This window comes from Hylaeus volcanicus, chromosome 9, assembly GCF_026283585.1.
Source record: "Hylaeus volcanicus isolate JK05 chromosome 9, UHH_iyHylVolc1.0_haploid, whole genome shotgun sequence".
Lineage (NCBI taxonomy): Eukaryota > Metazoa > Arthropoda > Insecta > Hymenoptera > Colletidae > Hylaeus > Hylaeus volcanicus.
The window spans coordinates 1,944,602-1,963,775 of record NC_071984.1 but is presented as its reverse complement, the minus strand read 5'-3'; the positions used below and the strand labels follow the sequence as shown (position 1 = coordinate 1,963,775).

Genomic DNA, 19,174 nt, shown 5'->3' with positions numbered 1-19,174 from the left:
ATGTATTGCATATTACATATTGTAAATATCAAAATGTTTTTGTACGCATTGCATATATGTTGTACGTATATTGTGTGCATTGGAAGTCTGCCAGCTACGTAAATTTGTGTACTAAATTACAAACACTTTGCGTTTTGTTTATCTTTCTGAGAAAGTAGAGGCACCAGCACTTGTTTATTTGTCATCAGAAAGGAGTTATCATAGAAACGTAGTCCCAGTTCCCGAAGTTCTGTGTTTATTCTTCTGATACTAATCTGCGTATCCGTCCGATAGGAAGCGACTATCTCCATTCTAGCCAATCTACAAGGGACCATTCGTTTCTCTCCATCCTTTGCCACTGTGCAGTAGGTTGGGCAGTCCTTATCGCGATTTCTCAGTGTCTCAGAACCGCCTAGAAATAGTTTTAATATACACGGAGAAACAAATGCTAGGGTGCCTTTTGGAAAACGATTTGGCATGTTTGGTGACTGTTTATTTAATACTTTTTCATTGTTAATTGTTGCTGTACACATGGGGATACAGAATCCCAGAGCGCCTTTTGGAAATTGTACATTCTGATTGTTATTTTGATGGAACGAATTTATTCGCCGTTTATTAACGTTGTTAACTATTTATAAAATAAATTGTAGCGACGAAAGTATATGTTTGCTCCCAATTCATTTACTGGTTTCTCTCGTGAAACGGGCCCGTTGGCTGATAATGCGGCTGCATTATCAGAAGAGGAAAGTAAGGGGAACTTCCTTCCTAGAGACGGTTGTATTTGCGCAGAAACGAACTCGTAGCCTCCGTGTACGTTTTTACAAAGTACAGTTGCGTCAAGGATCGGATCGCCGATATAATATCCGCAGGACATTGCGGCTACGGGGTCCGTGTTCCTCAAATCAATTATTTAAGTAAAAATTCAGCCATTTCAATTTTGTAGTATATAATTATTAAATAGTATATCTCAGGAGGATCCAGCGAAAGAAAACTTAATCTGGGCCACGAGGATTCGAACTCGGGACCCTCGAATTAGGGGCCAATGCTTTTCCCAACTGGACCATACTGTTTTAGAAATTGATCTTGATAGATTATACATTATATAATTGTATAGTAGACCATACATTGATGCTTGCTATTTCAAATAATATTTGTAGCTGTTACAATAATAATAGCTCTGTCAGATATTTTTAAATTGAACAAAGTTCAATAAAAAAAAGACTCAGAAATATGCGATTCATATATTTATACTTTTCCCTTTTTCTGTTGCCAGATTCAGCGGCTCGGAGGCCGGATATAACAGCGGAAACTGAGGAGATTATAAAAAACGAAGGCGAACCGTTGGACGTGGTTTGTTCTGGAGACACGAAGATCTTCTTTATTTATCCTACAAGCACGGACGCGGTGAGTAGTCGAATAATAATTAATTGCAAGAACGAAACATTTTTACGTATCGTTTACTCATTTTAAACGGCAGATCGTCACCTCCGACCCGGAAATAAACGAGTACGAAGAGGAGGATGGCACCTACAGGTACGAGTTTCGACGACCACATACTGTTTACGGAGACACCGGTTGGTACGGTTGCGCTGACCGTCCCGTCGAAGTCACCACGGATTCCTATGCTGACCCAGATATCACCTGGGTTTACGTTTACGTACAGTGTAAGCCATTATTTCCCAACGGAATTGATAGGTCGAAGCTGTAGCTACGCTTCTATACTTGATATAGATTGCCAGTAGCGCGGAAACTGATTTTTAATTAATGTAGAAAAAGGAGGAAGTTACTCAATTCCAACATGTATATATATATAGCTGTAGCTACACTTGTATACTTGATATAGATTGCCAGTATATATATATATATATATATAACAACATGTAACAACAACATCCAACATGTATATATATATATAACAACATGTAACAACAACATCCAACATGTATATATATATATAACATCATGTAACAACAACATCCAACATGTATATATATATATATATTTCTAAGTTAAAAAGGAGGAAGTTACTCAATTCCAACATGTATATATATATACCTCCTTTTTCTAAGTTAATTAAAAATCAGTTTCCGTAGCATATACAAATATATATATTTTGTCAACGATAGTAATTAACGCATAGCTCAAGAAGTAGTTACAGCTTACTGTGATTGAATCATGACCAGAGAGCATTCCGTAAATCAGCACGCGGTTCAATTTAATACTTGCGCTGATTGTTCTGTTTCAGCAAACACGAGCTTATTCGTGCAAGCTGATACCCTGTTCTCGTTGCGAGAAGTTATCGGTGGAACTGCCGTCATACCGTGCAGACCAACGTCGCCAAACCTGACAGTGAATCTTCTGAAGGACGAAATGGTAAATTTGATTTATTGGGTTACGCGTCGTCGAGCGTGGCACGACAAACAACGTTGTCTTAATCGTGCTTGATAAAGCATAATTTGGCGGCACACGACTGACGAAATAACAGAAAAAATGCCAAATGTTTTGAAGAATTTATTTTTACTTATATGTGAATAAACGATAATGTTTAATAAATGAGAGATGTTTGAACAGGACGTCGAATCTAGTCGGCTATCTTTCGATCCAAGAATCGGATTCTCGCTGAGGCGCGTTGTACTCACGGACAGTGGCTACTTCAAATGCACGATAGAGCGGGACGGTACAGATCATGAGGTCAATTATCATTTACACGTCCTTCGTAAGTATGCCTAACAGAGCACGTTTCTCTCTCTGTGCTGCCACGAGGCTTTTAAAACTTCTGCCTCCTACTCGCACTTATTATTGCCAAAGGGTAGAAAGCATCGGATTTTACCGTTCAATACTGTTCAAATTTTAGGCAAACAGACGTTAAACGAGCCAAAAATCCTGGAAGACACTTTAAGGCACGTAACGCAAGGACAAACTTTGTACGTGAATTGCACTATCGACATCGACGAGGACATGCAGTATGTTTTCAATTGGAGTACACCGCAACAAGTACCGATGCATTTATATTTCCTCATTCTTCTCCATTGCCTGCAATCTCAACAAACAATAACGATGTAACTCGCAATTTCAGAGCAGCAGGATCACCACTCGCCTCTACAACTCGAAGTACGCCCCTAGCGTTTACAGAGTCACCACCGAATTGGTGGTCAGAAACGTGACGGACGAAGACCAAGGCTACTACATTTGCTTTATTAAAACTTTCAACGATTTTAAGAAAAAGTCAAAGTACATCGAGGTGCACGGTTAGTTCGATTGGAGATTTAGTATAGCGTTCCTCTGCACCGTTATTTTTAACGTGAACTTTCAGATCCAGGCAACAAGTTCATTAATTTAACGACGCAGGATGCTAACAGGCATTACGAGCGTCGGTACAACGATAAAGTACAATGGGTCGTGGATGTGAATGCCTATCCTCTAGCGCATTTGAAATGGTAATTTCTATATTTCAATCTGTGTTATTTACCCAAAACAAAAGACTTGGTAACAAGTTCGATAATATGTTACAGGTTGAATCCGAAGGGAGAGGAAATTGTCGGGAATTGGATGATACCTGAGAAAGCAAAGTACGCGATTAATACAACGCATACTTCGACCATTCTGAGAATTAATCGTTTGGACGTTAATGACATGGGGGTGTATTCCATTCAAGCTACTAATTACGACAAAATAGAAATGCTGAACTTCACATTGGATGTGATAGGTGAGCAATTTCAATTCGTAGTTGCCAAACAGCAAATCTTTCTCACCTGTAAAGTTTGTACAAAGACTCGTCTTAAACGAAAGCTTTATGGTATTTTAGCTAAGCCAGTAGTCCTCTTGGAAAAAGGGGATTCGTACTATACGCCCAAACAGACGGTGGATATGCGCTGTTACGTGGCAGCGTATCCAGAGCCAAATATTACATGCACTTTCTTGAAGTGCCCTTATTATCCTTCCTGTCAGAATTCAACCACGGCATCGTTAATGGTACGCAATGTCCTCTTCGATTAAACGCAGTTTCTATTGTTTACTGTATTTATATTAAATAATAAATAATAACAATATTCATAGGTGACCAAGGAACACGCAATGACGACTTCTTTCCTCTTCAGAGCAAGAATGATCACTGAAATGTCTGGCAAACTCACATGCGTTGCTTGCAACACCGTTGGATGCGACTCTGCGACTGAAAATATTTTCGTATCCGGTAGGGAGGCTATCCTAGCGTATATTTCCTGAATAATAGCCTAAAACGAAACATTACGCGCGTATTCTAAAATGGTTGCAGATGGAAATGGAGGATTCGGCATAATAGAACCAAAGGGACCGGTAACGGCGGGTGACGATTTTGAATTGATTTGCGCTTCCTCCGTTTACAATTATTCGAACATCTTCGATTGGACCAACGAAGACGGCACTCTTATTCGAGAAGATGGTAGCTATCTTCGCCGTGCTATGTATTTAAATTCCGTTTGGAAAAGATGATTGATGGATCGTTTTTGAAATTGTTAGATAGACTGACGATTGTATCGGACAAAACTCAATTCACTTACCGATCGATTCTGAGAATAAAGAAGGTAGAGAAGAAGGACTCGAAGGAGTATATTTGTACAGGGAGAACCACCGATAATATTATGGAAAGTATGGAGTACGTTCTACGCGTGGAAGGTAATTCCATCAAAAGTTTCATCGAATAAGTTACATAATATTAAACATCGAGTTTGTTCCAATGTTGTATTTTATATCAGATGCGCGAGCACCTGTTTTTACTGAAACCAACATGAACGAAAGCGAAGTGACGATCGATTTAAATGAAGGTCACGAAACGATGATTCTTAAATGTTTCGTAAGCGGTATGCCCAAACCAAACATAACTTGGTACAAGGTGAGCAATTGATAATATTATCGATATCGCTGACAATTTTAACCATCTCGAATATTTTCAACAGGACGATACGTTATTGGTAAATAACGAGCAATACATGTTTCTCTCCGACCATCAAGTACTTCATATGAAGTATTTCCTGGAGAAGGACAGTGGAATGTATTCGTGTCGAATAGCGAATCGTATCGGAAAATTGGAAGCTCGCAGGCAGATAACGATAAAAGGCAATTCGCGAGATTATAAATTACTTTATTTTTTATTAGCGTTCGCGTATTAATTACTGTCCGCTTTTACAGGGAAAGAGCTTTCGAAAGGACTGATCATATCAATCGTCGTCGTAATTCTCATCCTTCTAGCTCTGGTTGTGTATTTCTTTGTCAAAGTCCGTCGCGAAAAGGTGCCTTCAATTTTTCTGCAATTGTTACTGGTGGGTTTTAGGAAGTAAACGATATATTTTGGTAACTGTTCCGTTGTTCCAGGTGATGAGAAAGGTATTAATGGCGGCAGGTTTGATGCACTTCGAGGAGGGAGCGGTGGAGTGTTTGAATCCAGATTTGACGGTGGACGATCAAGCGGAATTACTTCCTTACGACAAGAAGTGGGAGTTCCCTAGGGAGAGGTTAAAATTAGGTAAAGCGATTTTAATTTTCCATCCGATAAACCCTTTATAATTTTGTTCTAATCGCTTATGACGACCTTATATTTCCTCCTTATTTTTCACAGGGAAAAAGCTGGGAAGTGGTGCATTCGGAGTCGTCATGAAAGCGGAAGCTCAAGGGATCTGCGAAGAAGAAGGAGTCACCACTGTTGCCGTAAAAATGGTGCGCCGCACAACCGATCCCACTTATGTTCGCGCGCTTGCCAGCGAATTAAAAATCATGGTGCACCTTGGAAAGCACCTGAACGTCGTCAATCTGCTTGGCGCTTGCACAAAAAATATTTCAAAACGTACGTGTACCAGAGAGGACCAAGAACAGAACAGGCGCGTTGAGATTAATTTATCATGTTCCAACAGGCGAGTTGTTGGTGATTGTCGAGTACTGCCGATTCGGGAACTTGCACAATTATCTACTGCGACACAGGGACGATTTTATCAATCAGATAGATCCAGCTACCGGGAAATGCGATCCTGTTATCGGCATGGATCTCCTGACTAGGACTGTCAGCGTTGGCAGTAACAGCAGGTTTGGTTTAATTCATTCTTTGTCACGTTAATAACCACTATCACCGTGTTTCGTTATCGGCTGCAAACTGTGCACGAAATGCAAGCAAGGAAGACAACGACGCTAACTGACTTTTGTTGTAACATTTGTTTACCGATGAACGTGCTAACGTCGATTGTAATCGCTGGACTGCCGATGTTTATGCAAATTGAGATTTTTATAGAAGTGGAAGTGGAATTGATAGTTGTTGATATTTTATTTATTTCTTCATAAACATCCGCAGTCTAGTAATGGCTAAACTACTGTACTCCTAATGTGTCTTACCGATAACAATATAAAAATACTTATCGCATGCAAAGGGTTGCGGTGTTAACCACGTTCTTCTGTTTTCTTCTGTCCGCACGATAGGATAAAATATGCGGCATTGTCATTTTCTCGCAGTCTTAGCGCAAACTCTGGCACCGATTCGGTGCAATATCAAGGTGGTGGTGCGATGGATTCCCAAGGTGTAACTATGACACCGGACGGCTGCGTCCTCAGCAACGGCTCAACCCAACCAGGATGGAGATCCAACTATCGCGGCGACTATAAGGATTACAACTTGAAACCAATCTGCACGCAGGACTTACTGTCTTGGGCCTTCCAGGTGGCGCGAGGAATGGAATATCTCAGTCATAGAAAAGTACGTTGATACGTGTTAATCTATAATTGTTGATTAATATATGGAAAATAACCTAACTCATCTCAGATCTCTGTATAACGTGGACACGTAATTTCTAGGTGTTACACGGTGACTTAGCCGCGAGAAACATTTTGCTCGCCGAGAATAACATAGTGAAGATTTGCGATTTCGGCTTGGCGAAGACGATGTACAAGGACGACAATTACAAGAAGAAAGGGGATGGCCCGTTGCCTATCAAGTGGATGGCTATCGAGTCGATCAGAGATCGGATCTTCTCGACGCAGTCGGATATTTGGTCGTTTGGCATAGTTCTGTGGGAGTTTTTCACCCTGGCTGAGACGCCGTATCCAGGAATGGAGGCGGAGAAGCTGTATCAGAAGCTAATCGAAGGTTACAGGATGGAACAACCGGAGTACGCTACGTCCGAAGTGTACGTCACGTTTACATACGTACAAATTATTTGTATTTGTATTATTTGTATTTGTATTATTTCTCTTTCGTTTAACACCGCGAATTTACAGGTACGCCATAATGCTGCAATGCTGGAAGGCCAAGCCTACGCTGCGGCCAAGTTTCACGGAATTAGTTCAGAGTATAGGCGATTTGTTGGAAGACAGCGTGAAAGCGGTAAGTTTGTTCTACTCGCTTGTTTACAGCATCGTCTTAGGGTATCATTATTTAGCGTTGTCTTATTAATCGGCTTCGTTTTATTACAGCATTACATCAGTCTGAATGCTCCCTACATGGACATGAACACAATAATGCTGGAGAGCGGTAAAAACGATTACTTGACCATGTTGTCTGCGCCTGATCACACTATACTCTCCTCGCCTGGCCACGAGTACACAAATTCGCCCATGGTGGAGAATTCAGGGGACGCAGCCTATCTGTGCATGAGTCCAACGAGTCCTTTGAACGAGTCAGGGATATTCAGCCCCAGACCGCATCCCGAACGGGGTCACTTTGAATTCCCCTCGCCTACGTCCGATTCGGAAGACGCCATCGAGTTGTCGCCCATGCTCAAGAAGGAGGAGGAGGATCCTTACTTGAAACCCATCAACGTGCACGAACGGAGGGCTGAGTTTGCTAGGAAGAGGCAAGCTATGAAGGATCAGCCGATCGACAGACCGAACGACCGCGATTCCGGTTACTGCAACACGCCGCGGAATCTCCATTTAATAGATCTGAACGAGAAGAACAGAAACCCGGATAGAACGGAAGGGAACGACAAGGTGGATTCGGTGGAGAAGGACTTCGCGCCCTCCATCATCAGGACGCAGGACAATTACGTGAACATGCCTCAGCAGAAAATCGACATGAGGAAGGACATGCCTGATGGATTCAGTAATCCCAGCTACGTGATGATGAGTACTCGAGAAGTGGATCAGACGAGAGTTTGAACTACCGGTGTCGCATAGAAATCTTTCAAGAGTTTCTAAAATTTTCTAAAATAGCTGGTCGTATCGACCGTATGCGTATGTGTTACGTAACGTGTGTACATTGACTCTGTTTGCTATTACATGTTATTTACAATGTGCCATGACAAAACGCTGCGCTTGGCGAGCCTTTATTCAAAGATTGGGACCAAGAAACCAAACGCTTTAAACGATGTACTTACTGTCGAGGAGAGTGCTCGACGAATAAAAATGAAATTCGAATTTAATTACCCCGCGGAGGAATATATAGTATTCTAACTAAATTTCAGATGTATAATTTACGTAAATGTAAGACGCGAATAAAGTAGACTCGCTTATCGGTACTTAATACTCAATGTATCGCAGGTTAGGTCACAGGGTTTAGTGTTACGAGCCTGAGGAATTTATCTATGTACTGCAACCAAAGCCAACGTTAACGAAACGTGTGTATTCGTCGTACAAGCAATTTTTATAACAAAGTCTATTAAATTAATTAATTTAGAATCTTGTAAAATAAAATTTTTACATACGAACGCATTGTTTTCATTGGAAAGAGGACTAGGTTCGTGGTAATTAATGTTGTTTAAAGGACGAATTGTTAAACTCCTACGTCGTTAACGATCCTAATTGCATAGGGGACGTCGTGCATGGTAACGTTGCTGCGAATGCGGCGGCCACGTTTGCCTATACCAGAAACTAAGTCTTCCTTGTATTTCAACCATCTGAAAAACACAGAATTGTGATCAACGCATCAGGTAAGCAGTGAAACAACCTCGTACCTGCGATTTTTAACGAATTCTCTAAACAATTGTTCTCTTGTAGGATACTTGGAGTCCATGAACAGTTTCACACGTTCCCAGATATTGGCTCGGTTATGTTCGTTCAGGAAGTATCGAGGAATCAAAAAGCACCGTACATGCGTCGTGGATACTATTCTTCTGTTGTGCATGTTCTCTCCTAAATTTAAAGCGCGTCGTCGGTACAGTTACTAAAACGGTGACGAAAGGTAAACATAAAACGTACATTACCTAAGCCAAAACACGCTCCTCTGTTGAACGTACAAATTTGCATAAATATCGTTCTCACGTTTTCAGGATAACATTGTTGCGATACAGAAGACGGTTCTCTCATCAGCATCTCCGCCACGTCGGTGACTTTATGCCATTGGTTTATCTTTTGATTCAAGTTAATTCATATTCCGCTTGATTAGTGTGATACACATTTATTTGCTATTAATGCATAAACATCTGTCTGTAACATTTATAAATTCTGTACTTACAACGTCCAAAAGCGTGGTTGTAATAATGCTGGCACGTTCAAAATCCATTTGTCTGTCTGGTCTTGATGGTAACGCGATGCGACTGTAGTTTATGGATGATTGACGACTATCGTCATCGTCGAGAATGCTTGCCTTTGAAAATAATTTAATTTATATATATATGTGTTATACATTCTTTATTTTTTTTGCAGGGGAAAAGGAGTGGTAACTGGTTAATAACTGCCTCATTAAATAGCGATAGGAAAAATAAACTGCAGTTGGAAATGAAAGAACTAGATTCTTATGAACCTCTAGGGTAAGCGCTTTCTTGTCAATTTATATACCATAGAAACCATACCTGAGCATCGTCGTACTTGGAGTCTGATTTCTTCAGTTTTTCTTCAGCCATTTTCGTCTTTTCCGACGCTTTCTTCGTTTTTTTTTTAGCAAGATAATCTTTTGGATCGTACAATTCATAATGTACTTTATCTGCAGAGAATTGTTCGCGAACAACGATGTGTTCTATCAGGCGACACTCGCCATCCAAAACGAAGTGCACGTAGTTGACCATTCCCTTGCAGTCGCCTAACAAAACCTTGAATTCAATTATTACAAACGTTGACGCTACATTACATAATTTACATAAATAATGAATAGTTTGCAGATGGAGCGTACTTCGTCGGGTTGAAAGTCCTTCATTCTACTGAGAATGCAACATTCTCGTATGGCTTCTGCATCCCACGACTTGAAGTAATTGAAATGGACCAGTGCATCCTGCAGGACATCCCATTCTTCCATCAAATAGCAACGCAAAGTCTCGTCGAACTTGTCGCGAGGTACAAAGAGTAAATCTACAGTAGCTACAACAGTGGCCGGTAACAAAATAACTTTGCCAGTGTCTAACTCTTTCGAGGATACATACTTCTCGAAGTCACAGTTGCGTTTCTGGGTACGGTGTGCAATAATGCAATTTCACCGAATATGTCTCCTGCGGTCAAAACGCCCATGTCGACTTCTTTCGACTCGCCTGGATGCATTTAAATAATGCTAGTATTATAAATAAGTAGAGAAAATAACCAGACGTTCAAACTATTTACCAGTCCAACGATCGGTGACTATTCTGGATATACTGACTTCTCCTTGTATAACAAAATAAAGATTATCCGCTTGTCGACCCTGTCGCACGATCACGCGATCTGGTCTCAAGTATTGGTACATGCACGTTCCTGTTAAAGATTCTCTCAGATGATCTGGATATTTTCTAAACGCGCGGAATTTGTTGAACAATTGCAATATGTACTTCCTTTCCTTCTCTGTTCTGTCTCTTGGGTCCGTCAACAAGTTGGAACGATCCTTGCAAAATAGTATTCGATTTTATCTTTTATACAAATTGTAATATTCTTTATATTTTTTGCAGGGGAAAAGGAGTGGTAACTGGTTAATAACTGCCTCGTTAAATAGCGATAGGAAAAATGAACTGCAGTTGGAAATGAAATGACTAGATTCTTATGAACCTCTAGGGTAAGCGCTTTCTTGTCAATTTTCTTCTGCTGCGCCATTCTAATGTTAACAGCAACATCGTCGCTAATTTCTTCAATTGTAGGTTCTTCTGTTAACCACTCGATGAACTCCAGGACGAGCCTGACAGTTGCTCGGAAGAGGTAGATTCCTCTCAGTCTGGTAGGCTATTCGTTTTATCGTCATTAGTGGTAACCACGGTTAAATTTTACTTTGGCGGACCTAAGGGTCGAAAATGCCACTTTTAACTGCTCGTAACTTCTGTACCAGTGGATTCCTCCCATCAAGACTAGCATTTCCGGATTTTTCTCGACAAAATCTATAGAATTACGTACAAGAAACTAAACAATTTTAGGTCCGTCAAAGTGAGGTGCACCCGTAACCACAATAAAACAAATGTAATTTAACCATGTAAATTTCACTTACTCTACTCAAAATCTGTGATCTCCTCGTCAATATTTCCATAAACGACTCCCGCAGGGAGATTCTTCTGCCTAGCACCATTTTCTTTTTTATTTCAATTAATCGCAAGCTGTAAACGTGCCAATTTCAAATATCGATAATATTCCCATAATCGAAAGCGTATAAAATTACTTTGCGATGTCATACAACTGTCATACAACATACGAACTGAGAAGTTGAATTTACGTGGCGTGTACCGAACGTACGTGCAATGTTTTATCGATAACGCGACCGGAGATTGAACATGCGTGGAGTGAAATTTGCTTCAGACAGTTAGGCTGAGAAAATGATAACTATGTACACATATGCCAAGTTTTTTATTTACTGAAAATATAACGGACTACTTTAACAATGCTACATGCTACTTTTATGAACGAAAGTAGACGTTGATACGTCTTTACTGGAAGACGACGTTTACTTCATCTTTACTTTTCTCTAACTTCCACTTCTAATGTGGCGGTACTAATTATCTTATTGTTAGATTTGATGTCGCATTCGCCCGTGTAATCGCCATCGTCCATGTCGCCGAACCACGAGCTCAAGTCGCATTCGGAAAGTCTATGCTCACCCTAAATAAATAAAAATCATGGCTATGTAAGCAAATAATTTAGAAGATATAGAGTTACTTTTGACATCGGTAACAACTATATTTCTTCTTGTTAGTTGTTTTGAATTTGTAGAAAACATAACAATAATATATGTGGGCAGTAGGCCTTTTGTACGGAGCTATATTTAACAAAACGACCCTTAATTTTCTTACCTCGACCGCGGAACATGATTTGTCATCAGGTTCTTGGGTGTCGACTGAATTACACATGTTCTGACTTTTCACAATCTCGAATGGCTGGTCCATGTTTTGCACGAACTTGTTCACCATGGTTCCGTCTTTTTTTAGTCTTATTTCGGCCTAGGATTCATTTAATTATCTCAAAATTTACGTGCAACGATTAGTAATCGATATAGAAATATGTTATACGTATAGCGATACCTGTATCATAGGTGGACAATTTTCTTTAACTTTGATCTCCGTATCAATCAGATTGTTCGAGAGACTGGTTGTCCAAGACTCAACTGCCGAATTACCATCGGAAACATCTATTTTCACGCTTTTTATCTTGACATCCTTTTCAGCCTAATCAATGCCAAGAAAATATACTTAAACTATACACTATAAAATTGAATTATCGAATCTATGTGTAAAGTATTCTTCTATGTTTAAAGTTTCATTTTTTAATTTGGAAGCCGATGTTCTTGAGACTTAATTACTAATTCAACTGTATTTTTACAGGCAAGGTACACCAGAATCATGGTGGAAGCAACAATTGGACTCACCGCAACGCACGACCACGAGGCAACGGACAAAACAAGTATTAACAACACTTTTGCAAGAAGAGACTGCATTGCAACCATTTAATCCGAAGCAGCTTGGTAGTTACAAACAAAATATTACTGTTGTCAACGGTTCTCTAGTATTTAAGCAGCTAAATTAATTAGTGTGAGTTACATCTTCACGGCAATTAATTATTGTACGAGAATAGACCACGACCAAATGCGGTTTATCGATGGCTCGGTGGAAATGAATTGTTTCCATCAATGGTTGCGTGACACCTTGTCGTGGGAAATAAAATTATGTGGGTGGGAAAGATACTCTATTATACAAAACAAAAGAAGCGCAAAAGGAGATCCCAATCTCTGATTCTGTTATACATTACGCAACGAATGTAACGCACACCGTGGTGCTATTGGATTTTATACTTAATTAGGGGTTTTCAGGGTTTCCTAAAAGGGACATTAAGATATTTTATTATTTAATAATAATTACGTGTGACGCTTCTTTCAAGAATTGCGATAAATAGACTGTGAATATAAACTTGTATAAACATCCGCAGTCTAGCGATAAAGTTATAAATGATGATGAATGGATAGTTTCGTTACAGAAATTATATTCTAATCTAGAACAAAAAGTGATATCCATGCCCGAATCGCTAAGACCGTGAAAAGCTTCATTGTGAGTTGGACAATAGAATCAAATAGATAAGAGAACTTGTCATTGTTACTAGGTATATGGCGTAAATCTCTGTACGAACTAAATTTCATATTGTTTATATTCGTAATCATTTTGAGAATATGTAGATAGTTGTTATAGAATACCTAGATTGTTACAATTACTACATTTTATAAGAAACATGTAGAGAATGTATTAGATATAAGACTAATACAAATGTATAGTCGGGAGAGAGTCAACTAGTAAGTCAGCATATTATTTTTTTAAATTACTTTTATCAATAAGAAGTAAAAAAATAAAATCTAAATCTAAACTAAAAGAGCTTTGCAGCTGTGTAATTATATTACCATTGTAATTACATACGCTAGATAAAACGAACAATATTGGAATAAAGTTGAATACATTTTATCCGTGGGCCAATAAACATATTAATAACAATTATCCTTTATTTATCATAAATTTATGATGAATAAAATTCCTTGTTTTACAGGGCTACAATATATTAAATTTTATTATATTTATTATAGTTGAATATATAAAATTTACATTTATTCGATTAGTTAATTAATTTAGCAATAAATTTTTTTCACTTAGTGGCGCCATCTAGTAAATACAAGAGGAATTATATTGGCTATAAACTTGAGAATTTTCTCACCGATGGCGCCACTGTTGTATTTTATGACGTCATTTAACAACAAGAATAATAACTATTTATACTACAAACTTAATTACAAAATTAAATGAAACATTCTACACAGTAACAAATTATTTTAATATTTTATTCAATTAATTGGTATTCGTACTTTACAATTAATCATGATTGCAATGTTCATATATACATTTAAATATCTGTTCCATACAAATTTATTATTCCCTCAGAATTAAACAGACGGTATAAATACGAAATAATACTTAGCTTAAATTACTTCTTAAGAAAACTATATAACATGAAATAACAACCATGAGATAGTTTTATGGAAAATTTATAAATTATATTTGATAACACGATTAAAAAGATAATGGAAAACAAAGGTTAGGTATAATTTAATCGCTTTTCTTATCACCACTCGACGCAGAACATTTGGCATGTTCGTCGCACAAGCGTTCATATTCTTTAGCAAGCGACTCAGCTTGCGTCTTTATTGCTTCTTTGTCTTTCTTTTCTTTGGTGATCTGATTCTCAAATTCTTGATTCTTTACTTGTAATTCCTTAAGCTGATTTTTCAATTCAGATACAGCTTTATTGTGTGCCTGATTCGAATCATTTTGCGCAGATTCTTCGACTGTTTTTTGGGACAACAAGCTTCTCGCCGTTGTTGTTGCGGACTGAGCTTGTCGCATAGCCGCTTCGCTCTGTGCTAATAGAGTAGCTTGCGTGGAAATTAGGGTCACAAGACGCCGTATAACAAGCCATAAGAACAACGCGAAACCAGATATATAAAAATTCCTTTGAGCTCTAAACAATCTCATGTTACCTATGCAAAGTGATAATAAAATTATAAATAAGAGGGACACGTACAAAAATTTTAATGTCATTAAAGAAATGTCATATATACCTTGCATTTCTGCATCCAAATGCGCATGTTCCCCTCCATGTTCAATCGAGGAGTACTTGTGCATTTCTCTAATAGCATCCAATAAAAATAAAATTAGTACAGCAAGCAGAATTAGGAAATACGCAGATGCTTGATTACTTAATGTCTGCAGAATTCTAGACTTAAAGATCTTTTGCCATCTAGTTGGAGATGCGATTGGCAGTACTAATAGTAGTACCAAAGCAATTTCTCCATATAGAAACCCTGCGATCAGCGCCCACTGTAAACTCATGGTGGTTGTGTTTTATATTTATGTGGATATCTAGAAAAGAAATAACATGAAATTTTTAATATCGACTTCTGGACTTGTAGTAACAATTAAGATTACATAATACAAGTAGTCCTGTTTATCTTCTAATTATAGAAATAAATTATCACTGAGAGTCTCCAAAAAAATGAAGAAGGTTTTCTTACTACAACCTTTGTTAACGTCTATTATTAACAACATAGTTTCATTTGGAGATTTGATATAACCTATATATATACAGACACTATGACACATGATATCATCAATATTTTTAACTCGATTGTTTTAAATAAAATAACAATTATAAGTTTCGATATATAAGAGTATTCCTAAACAGTTATTTCGAAAGAAATGAGTATGAAAATATTAAGTAAAAAAGAAAGTGTTATAATGTTCTCTCCAGGTTATGTAGTTTTTATCGATGACTATACATATTTGGATCATTCATAATCATATTTACATATTTTAAACCAATAATTAAAGAATATATTTAGAAAGTGAACTTACAATTGGGACACGTATTTATAGTATATTTAGATCATTTCTAAAGGCAATGTTGAAAGTTGGCCAAAAATGATTGAAATTTCGTATTAAACATAGAAAATGCAGCCACAATTTTGACGGTATTCTCCAAAATGTTTGCTCGAAGTAAAAGAATTATAGCATGTATTGCGATGCAAATAGAACAATGTGTCAAAAATATACATACCGGTAACTGGTATAAGTCACAGATAATGCGTAAGTTCAAAGTCCTGTGTTAACGTCGCAAATTTTATAAATATACCTCTTTATGTGACGTGGTGTGACGGTACTTTCACATTTACAATGAACTGGCGTGCAATGTATGTAATGCACACTGTGCACTGTATTACTGTATAGATCAGTATAGATCACAGATATCTATATTATAGTAAATAGTACTATACTATACTATAGGAGAGACTGCTAGGGAAAATTTCCACGAAAATTCCTAGCTGCTAGGGATTGGAAATTGAAGTCGTTTGTTTTCACGGAATTCTATACTCAGGGCCGGTTTTAGCGATATTTGGGCCCTGGGCAAGATTAACGTCGCACCCATTCGGATGTTACAATTTTTAAGTAAAAAGGACAAGGTAATAATATCAAACGATGAATCTGTAGTTGGATTGTAAAAATTGTTAAACTACATGGCATGAAAAAATATCGGTATACAGGGTGTCCCAAAAATGTTGTAACACCTTGAAAGGGGCGGTTCGGGAGGTGATTTGAAACAACTTTTTCCTTAGCGAAAATGTTGTCCGAGGCTTCGTTGAAGAGATATTAACGGAAAACACTGACCAATCAGAGCGCGAGTATACTGGTGGAGCGGCCGCGGTAGCGTATGAACGAAGCCGGCTAGCGCGTAGCCTACTTCTGATTGGTCAGTGTTTTCCGTTAATATCTCTTCAACGAAGCCTCGGACAACATTTTCGCTAAGGAAAAAGTTGTTTCAAATCACCTCCCGAACCGCCCCTTTCAAGGTGTTACAACATTTTTGAGTTACAACAAATCTGGCATTACTGAGTGCCCCGGGCTCGCCCTCCCCTAATTCCGGCCCTGTCTATACTCTTCGAGTATACAACTTATATAGTAAACATCTACACTATACATATAGTTTAGATATCTGTGGCTCCGCACTACCCATTACTATTCATCCCTTTTCATTCGGCTCCGAAGAATTCGGGATTGAGGTGGTTCCAATTCTTCAAAATGCGTTACATTTCATTTGTGACCTTGTTTCATCGTTTGTGATTACCGCGGTAAATCGAACCCATTCTATATTAATATTAAAAATACATTGATTGACACATAAGATCGTTTAAATAGCGATATAATTTACAAGTTTATTTAAACACTAATCGTAGCCGCATCTGTCCTTTTCCAAACTGCTTATATTACAGACTACAATTTATAGTTTACACGCTGGTTCTTGCGATCACGTGTTTGTCACGGTGACATTGAAGCAGAAGACTCGGATTTAACAAGGAAACATGTAAGTTATTGCATAATCTATTTATAGGTTACCCATTTCGGAGTCGGTCATTTAAACTTTTATGAATGAGAATTTTATGAATGTTGTGTTTTAACAGTTAACGTGTGTTACAGAAATTACGAGACAATGGGTAATTTACTGACATCCGCTGTGTCTGCAGCTGATGTAATCATGCCAGTACCTCAGCAACAAGTTTCAAAACACCACTCTGGAATTCATAAATTTGAAGGAGAACCTCCACCGGAATGTCCTATGCATAAACAATCTGAAAAACCACCTGCTAAATACACCAGCGAATGTCCTGTAGATCACATGAACCCGGATGAAATTAATCCGCTCAACATGGTTCGTTAACACTTTTAGTGTACATGTAAAGTTAGAGCAAAGTACAACAGAAATTTCTATTAAATCACAGATGCCTGCCGCCAACCAGCAACCAGCCCCGGATCAACCTTTCCCGTTACCTACGAACAGACAAGTCTCATCTATACCAAAGGCAACGGAAGAAAAAGAGTTTTGGGTGTACCCCTCTCAGCAAATGTTTTGGAATGCGATGTTAAGGAAAGGCTGGCGCTGGAAGAACGACGACATTTCGCCTAAAGACATGGACGATATAATAAAGATTCACAATGCAAATAATGAACAGGCATGGCAAGAAGTACTCAAATGGGAAGCGCTTCACGCTAAAGAGTGCGACTGTCCGAAGCTGCGGAGTTTCGGGGGCAAAGCCACCAAGTATTCGCCGCGTGCGCGTATTCGACATTGGATGGGGTAAATTTTCTATAACGTACCAAAGTAATGATTTATAAGTAAATGTATGTATGTTAAGTAAATGTATGTTCTTTTAGGTACGAATTGCCGTTCGATCGTCACGATTGGATCGTAGACAGATGCGGGAAGAACGTAAGATACGTTATAGATTATTACGATGGCGGCCAAGTGAATGAAAAATACACGTTCGCCTTGCTGGACGTGAGGCCTGCTATGGACTCTTTGGAAAACATTTGGGATCGTATGAGGGTGGCTTGGTTGCGTTGGAGATACTGTAACGAATCAAAGGAGTCGGAGTGCGCCGCGAAACCTAACGAAGCAAATAGTTAGAAAGTAGATAGAAACGAAAAATGTTAGCTTCCTCGTTACACGTTCATTTTACAAACTGAACGTTACGTTCAAAGAATGTACAGTCTTTAAAAAACAGAAGAGAAATTGTAGTGAAACCAAAGAGATATTTAGACGGAAGACGCGCATTGCTCGTGATATTTTTTACTACTTTAAAAAATATGTTCAGCCTTGCAAGGAATTATACAAACTTTGGACGTCTGACACACATCGACAAAATAATAGTACTATGAATTAGAAATTACTGTACATTTAATTTTACGTTACTTCTAATACAACTTCACTTCGAGTTGATCTCAAAAAATTTAGAAACGGTATACAATTTAGAAAAAGAATTTCTGTATTAGTTAAATGTATATTAAACAAAATGGTACGCGTTAAACGGTGCTCGTTGAACCGTTCGCGAACCTACACTGTATAAATATGTATATATAATTACATAATACATAAGTAATGTACATCGATTGCTTAAAAAATGTTTGATACATATATAACATTGGGTATTATATCGATACACGTGCAGCAATAATATTACATGGTCAAAAAACTATATCAATTATAGAGTATTTAATATTTTTATTTCGAATATTAATTTCACAATCGTATCCCATTGTTTAGCGAGAATTTTATTTCTTTTTTAATATCAACAATACGGCAGGCAAACCGCCGATTCCCATGTCTCCTTTAACAATGTTTCTTAATAGTTAATGTAAAATCAATAAAAAGCTCCGTAAAAATATCGGTTAGGTATCGCAATATCAGTTCAAATGATCACGCCACCAGGCTGGAATAGAATATGCAATTGCGTTGATCAGTCGAAGTAATATACGTACGTTTCTTGTCAATATCC

The 19,174-nt window shown here is 38.2% G+C and overlaps 5 protein-coding genes and 2 long non-coding RNA genes across 11 annotated transcripts in view; 4 read left to right on the top strand and 3 right to left on the bottom strand.

Moving 5' to 3' along the window:
- LOC128881895 (vascular endothelial growth factor receptor 1) overlaps positions 1–8,642 on the top strand; it is a 9,707-nt gene extending 1,065 nt beyond the window's left edge. Inside the window, exons 2-23 of one of the 2 annotated variants that reach the window (XM_054133299.1) lie at positions 1,253–1,383; positions 1,457–1,643; positions 2,225–2,352; positions 2,551–2,695; positions 2,834–2,973; positions 3,056–3,227; positions 3,293–3,416; positions 3,492–3,685; positions 3,785–3,951; positions 4,036–4,171; positions 4,253–4,399; positions 4,477–4,632; positions 4,713–4,849; positions 4,914–5,073; positions 5,146–5,246; positions 5,329–5,479; positions 5,573–5,797; positions 5,865–6,033; positions 6,454–6,694; positions 6,793–7,124; positions 7,216–7,321; positions 7,411–8,642. In XM_054133299.1, coding sequence (XP_053989274.1) covers positions 1,253–1,383; positions 1,457–1,643; positions 2,225–2,352; positions 2,551–2,695; positions 2,834–2,973; positions 3,056–3,227; positions 3,293–3,416; positions 3,492–3,685; positions 3,785–3,951; positions 4,036–4,171; positions 4,253–4,399; positions 4,477–4,632; positions 4,713–4,849; positions 4,914–5,073; positions 5,146–5,246; positions 5,329–5,479; positions 5,573–5,797; positions 5,865–6,033; positions 6,454–6,694; positions 6,793–7,124; positions 7,216–7,321; positions 7,411–8,094 — 4,133 coding nt within the window. In that variant the 3' untranslated portion in view covers positions 8,095–8,642. Of the gene's footprint in view, positions 1–1,252; positions 1,384–1,456; positions 1,644–2,224; positions 2,353–2,550; positions 2,696–2,833; positions 2,974–3,055; positions 3,228–3,292; positions 3,417–3,491; positions 3,686–3,784; positions 3,952–4,035; positions 4,172–4,252; positions 4,400–4,476; positions 4,633–4,712; positions 4,850–4,913; positions 5,074–5,145; positions 5,247–5,328; positions 5,480–5,572; positions 5,798–5,864; positions 6,034–6,420; positions 6,695–6,792; positions 7,125–7,215; positions 7,322–7,410 lie in introns of both variants that reach the window. The other variant, XM_054133298.1, reaches the window with a different exon arrangement.
- Positions 8,643–8,691: 49 nt separating this feature from the next.
- On the top strand, positions 8,692–9,911 carry LOC128881923 (uncharacterized). Its single transcript, XR_008458221.1, has 5 exons — positions 8,692–8,864; positions 8,932–9,115; positions 9,204–9,294; positions 9,580–9,683; positions 9,815–9,911. It is a non-coding gene; the product is annotated as an uncharacterized LOC128881923 (long non-coding RNA).
- Positions 8,695–11,488, bottom strand: LOC128881906 (uncharacterized). 3 transcript variants are annotated; one of them, XM_054133331.1, is made up of 10 exons: positions 11,312–11,488; positions 10,882–11,052; positions 10,465–10,720; positions 10,290–10,394; positions 10,043–10,227; positions 9,726–9,962; positions 9,389–9,520; positions 9,138–9,282; positions 8,889–9,066; positions 8,695–8,831 (listed from the first exon to the last, which is right to left on the bottom strand). In XM_054133331.1, the coding sequence occupies exons 1-10, from the start codon at positions 11,387–11,389 to the stop codon at positions 8,708–8,710; spliced, it is 1,611 nt and encodes a 536-aa protein (XP_053989306.1). In that variant the 5' UTR covers positions 11,390–11,488; the 3' UTR covers positions 8,695–8,707. The 3 variants fall into 3 exon arrangements, with proteins under 3 accessions (XP_053989306.1, XP_053989307.1, XP_053989308.1); XM_054133332.1 differs by lacking the exon at positions 10,882–11,052; XM_054133333.1 differs by lacking the exon at positions 8,695–8,831 and having other exon boundaries at positions 8,897–9,066; positions 9,133–9,282.
- Positions 10,031–12,777, top strand: LOC128881922 (uncharacterized). The gene is made up of 4 exons (XR_008458220.1): positions 10,031–10,203; positions 10,785–10,888; positions 10,971–11,047; positions 12,636–12,777. It is a non-coding gene; the product is annotated as an uncharacterized LOC128881922 (long non-coding RNA).
- LOC128881919 (uncharacterized) lies at positions 11,650–12,820 on the bottom strand. The gene is made up of 4 exons (XM_054133358.1): positions 12,680–12,820; positions 12,336–12,479; positions 12,108–12,254; positions 11,650–11,916 (listed from the first exon to the last, which is right to left on the bottom strand). Exons 1-4 carry the CDS (start codon positions 12,755–12,757, stop codon positions 11,773–11,775), a joined length of 513 nt encoding a protein of 170 aa, XP_053989333.1. The 5' UTR covers positions 12,758–12,820; the 3' UTR covers positions 11,650–11,772.
- Positions 12,821–14,198: 1,378 nt separating this feature from the next.
- On the bottom strand, positions 14,199–16,066 carry LOC128881916 (B-cell receptor-associated protein 31). 2 transcript variants are annotated; one of them, XM_054133351.1, is made up of 3 exons: positions 15,904–16,066; positions 14,909–15,209; positions 14,199–14,827 (listed from the first exon to the last, which is right to left on the bottom strand). In XM_054133351.1, the coding sequence occupies exons 2-3, from the start codon at positions 15,177–15,179 to the stop codon at positions 14,397–14,399; spliced, it is 702 nt and encodes a 233-aa protein (XP_053989326.1). In that variant the 5' UTR covers positions 15,180–15,209; positions 15,904–16,066; the 3' UTR covers positions 14,199–14,396. The 2 variants fall into 2 exon arrangements, with proteins under 2 accessions (XP_053989326.1, XP_053989327.1); XM_054133352.1 differs by lacking the exon at positions 15,904–16,066 and adding an exon at positions 15,702–15,875.
- A 761-nt stretch (positions 16,067–16,827) lies between these two features.
- On the top strand, positions 16,828–18,903 carry LOC128881915 (holocytochrome c-type synthase). The gene is made up of 4 exons (XM_054133350.1): positions 16,828–17,205; positions 17,319–17,550; positions 17,621–17,976; positions 18,054–18,903. Exons 2-4 carry the CDS (start codon positions 17,332–17,334, stop codon positions 18,304–18,306), a joined length of 828 nt encoding a protein of 275 aa, XP_053989325.1. The 5' UTR covers positions 16,828–17,205; positions 17,319–17,331; the 3' UTR covers positions 18,307–18,903.
- The last annotated feature ends 271 nt before the right edge of the window (positions 18,904–19,174 follow it).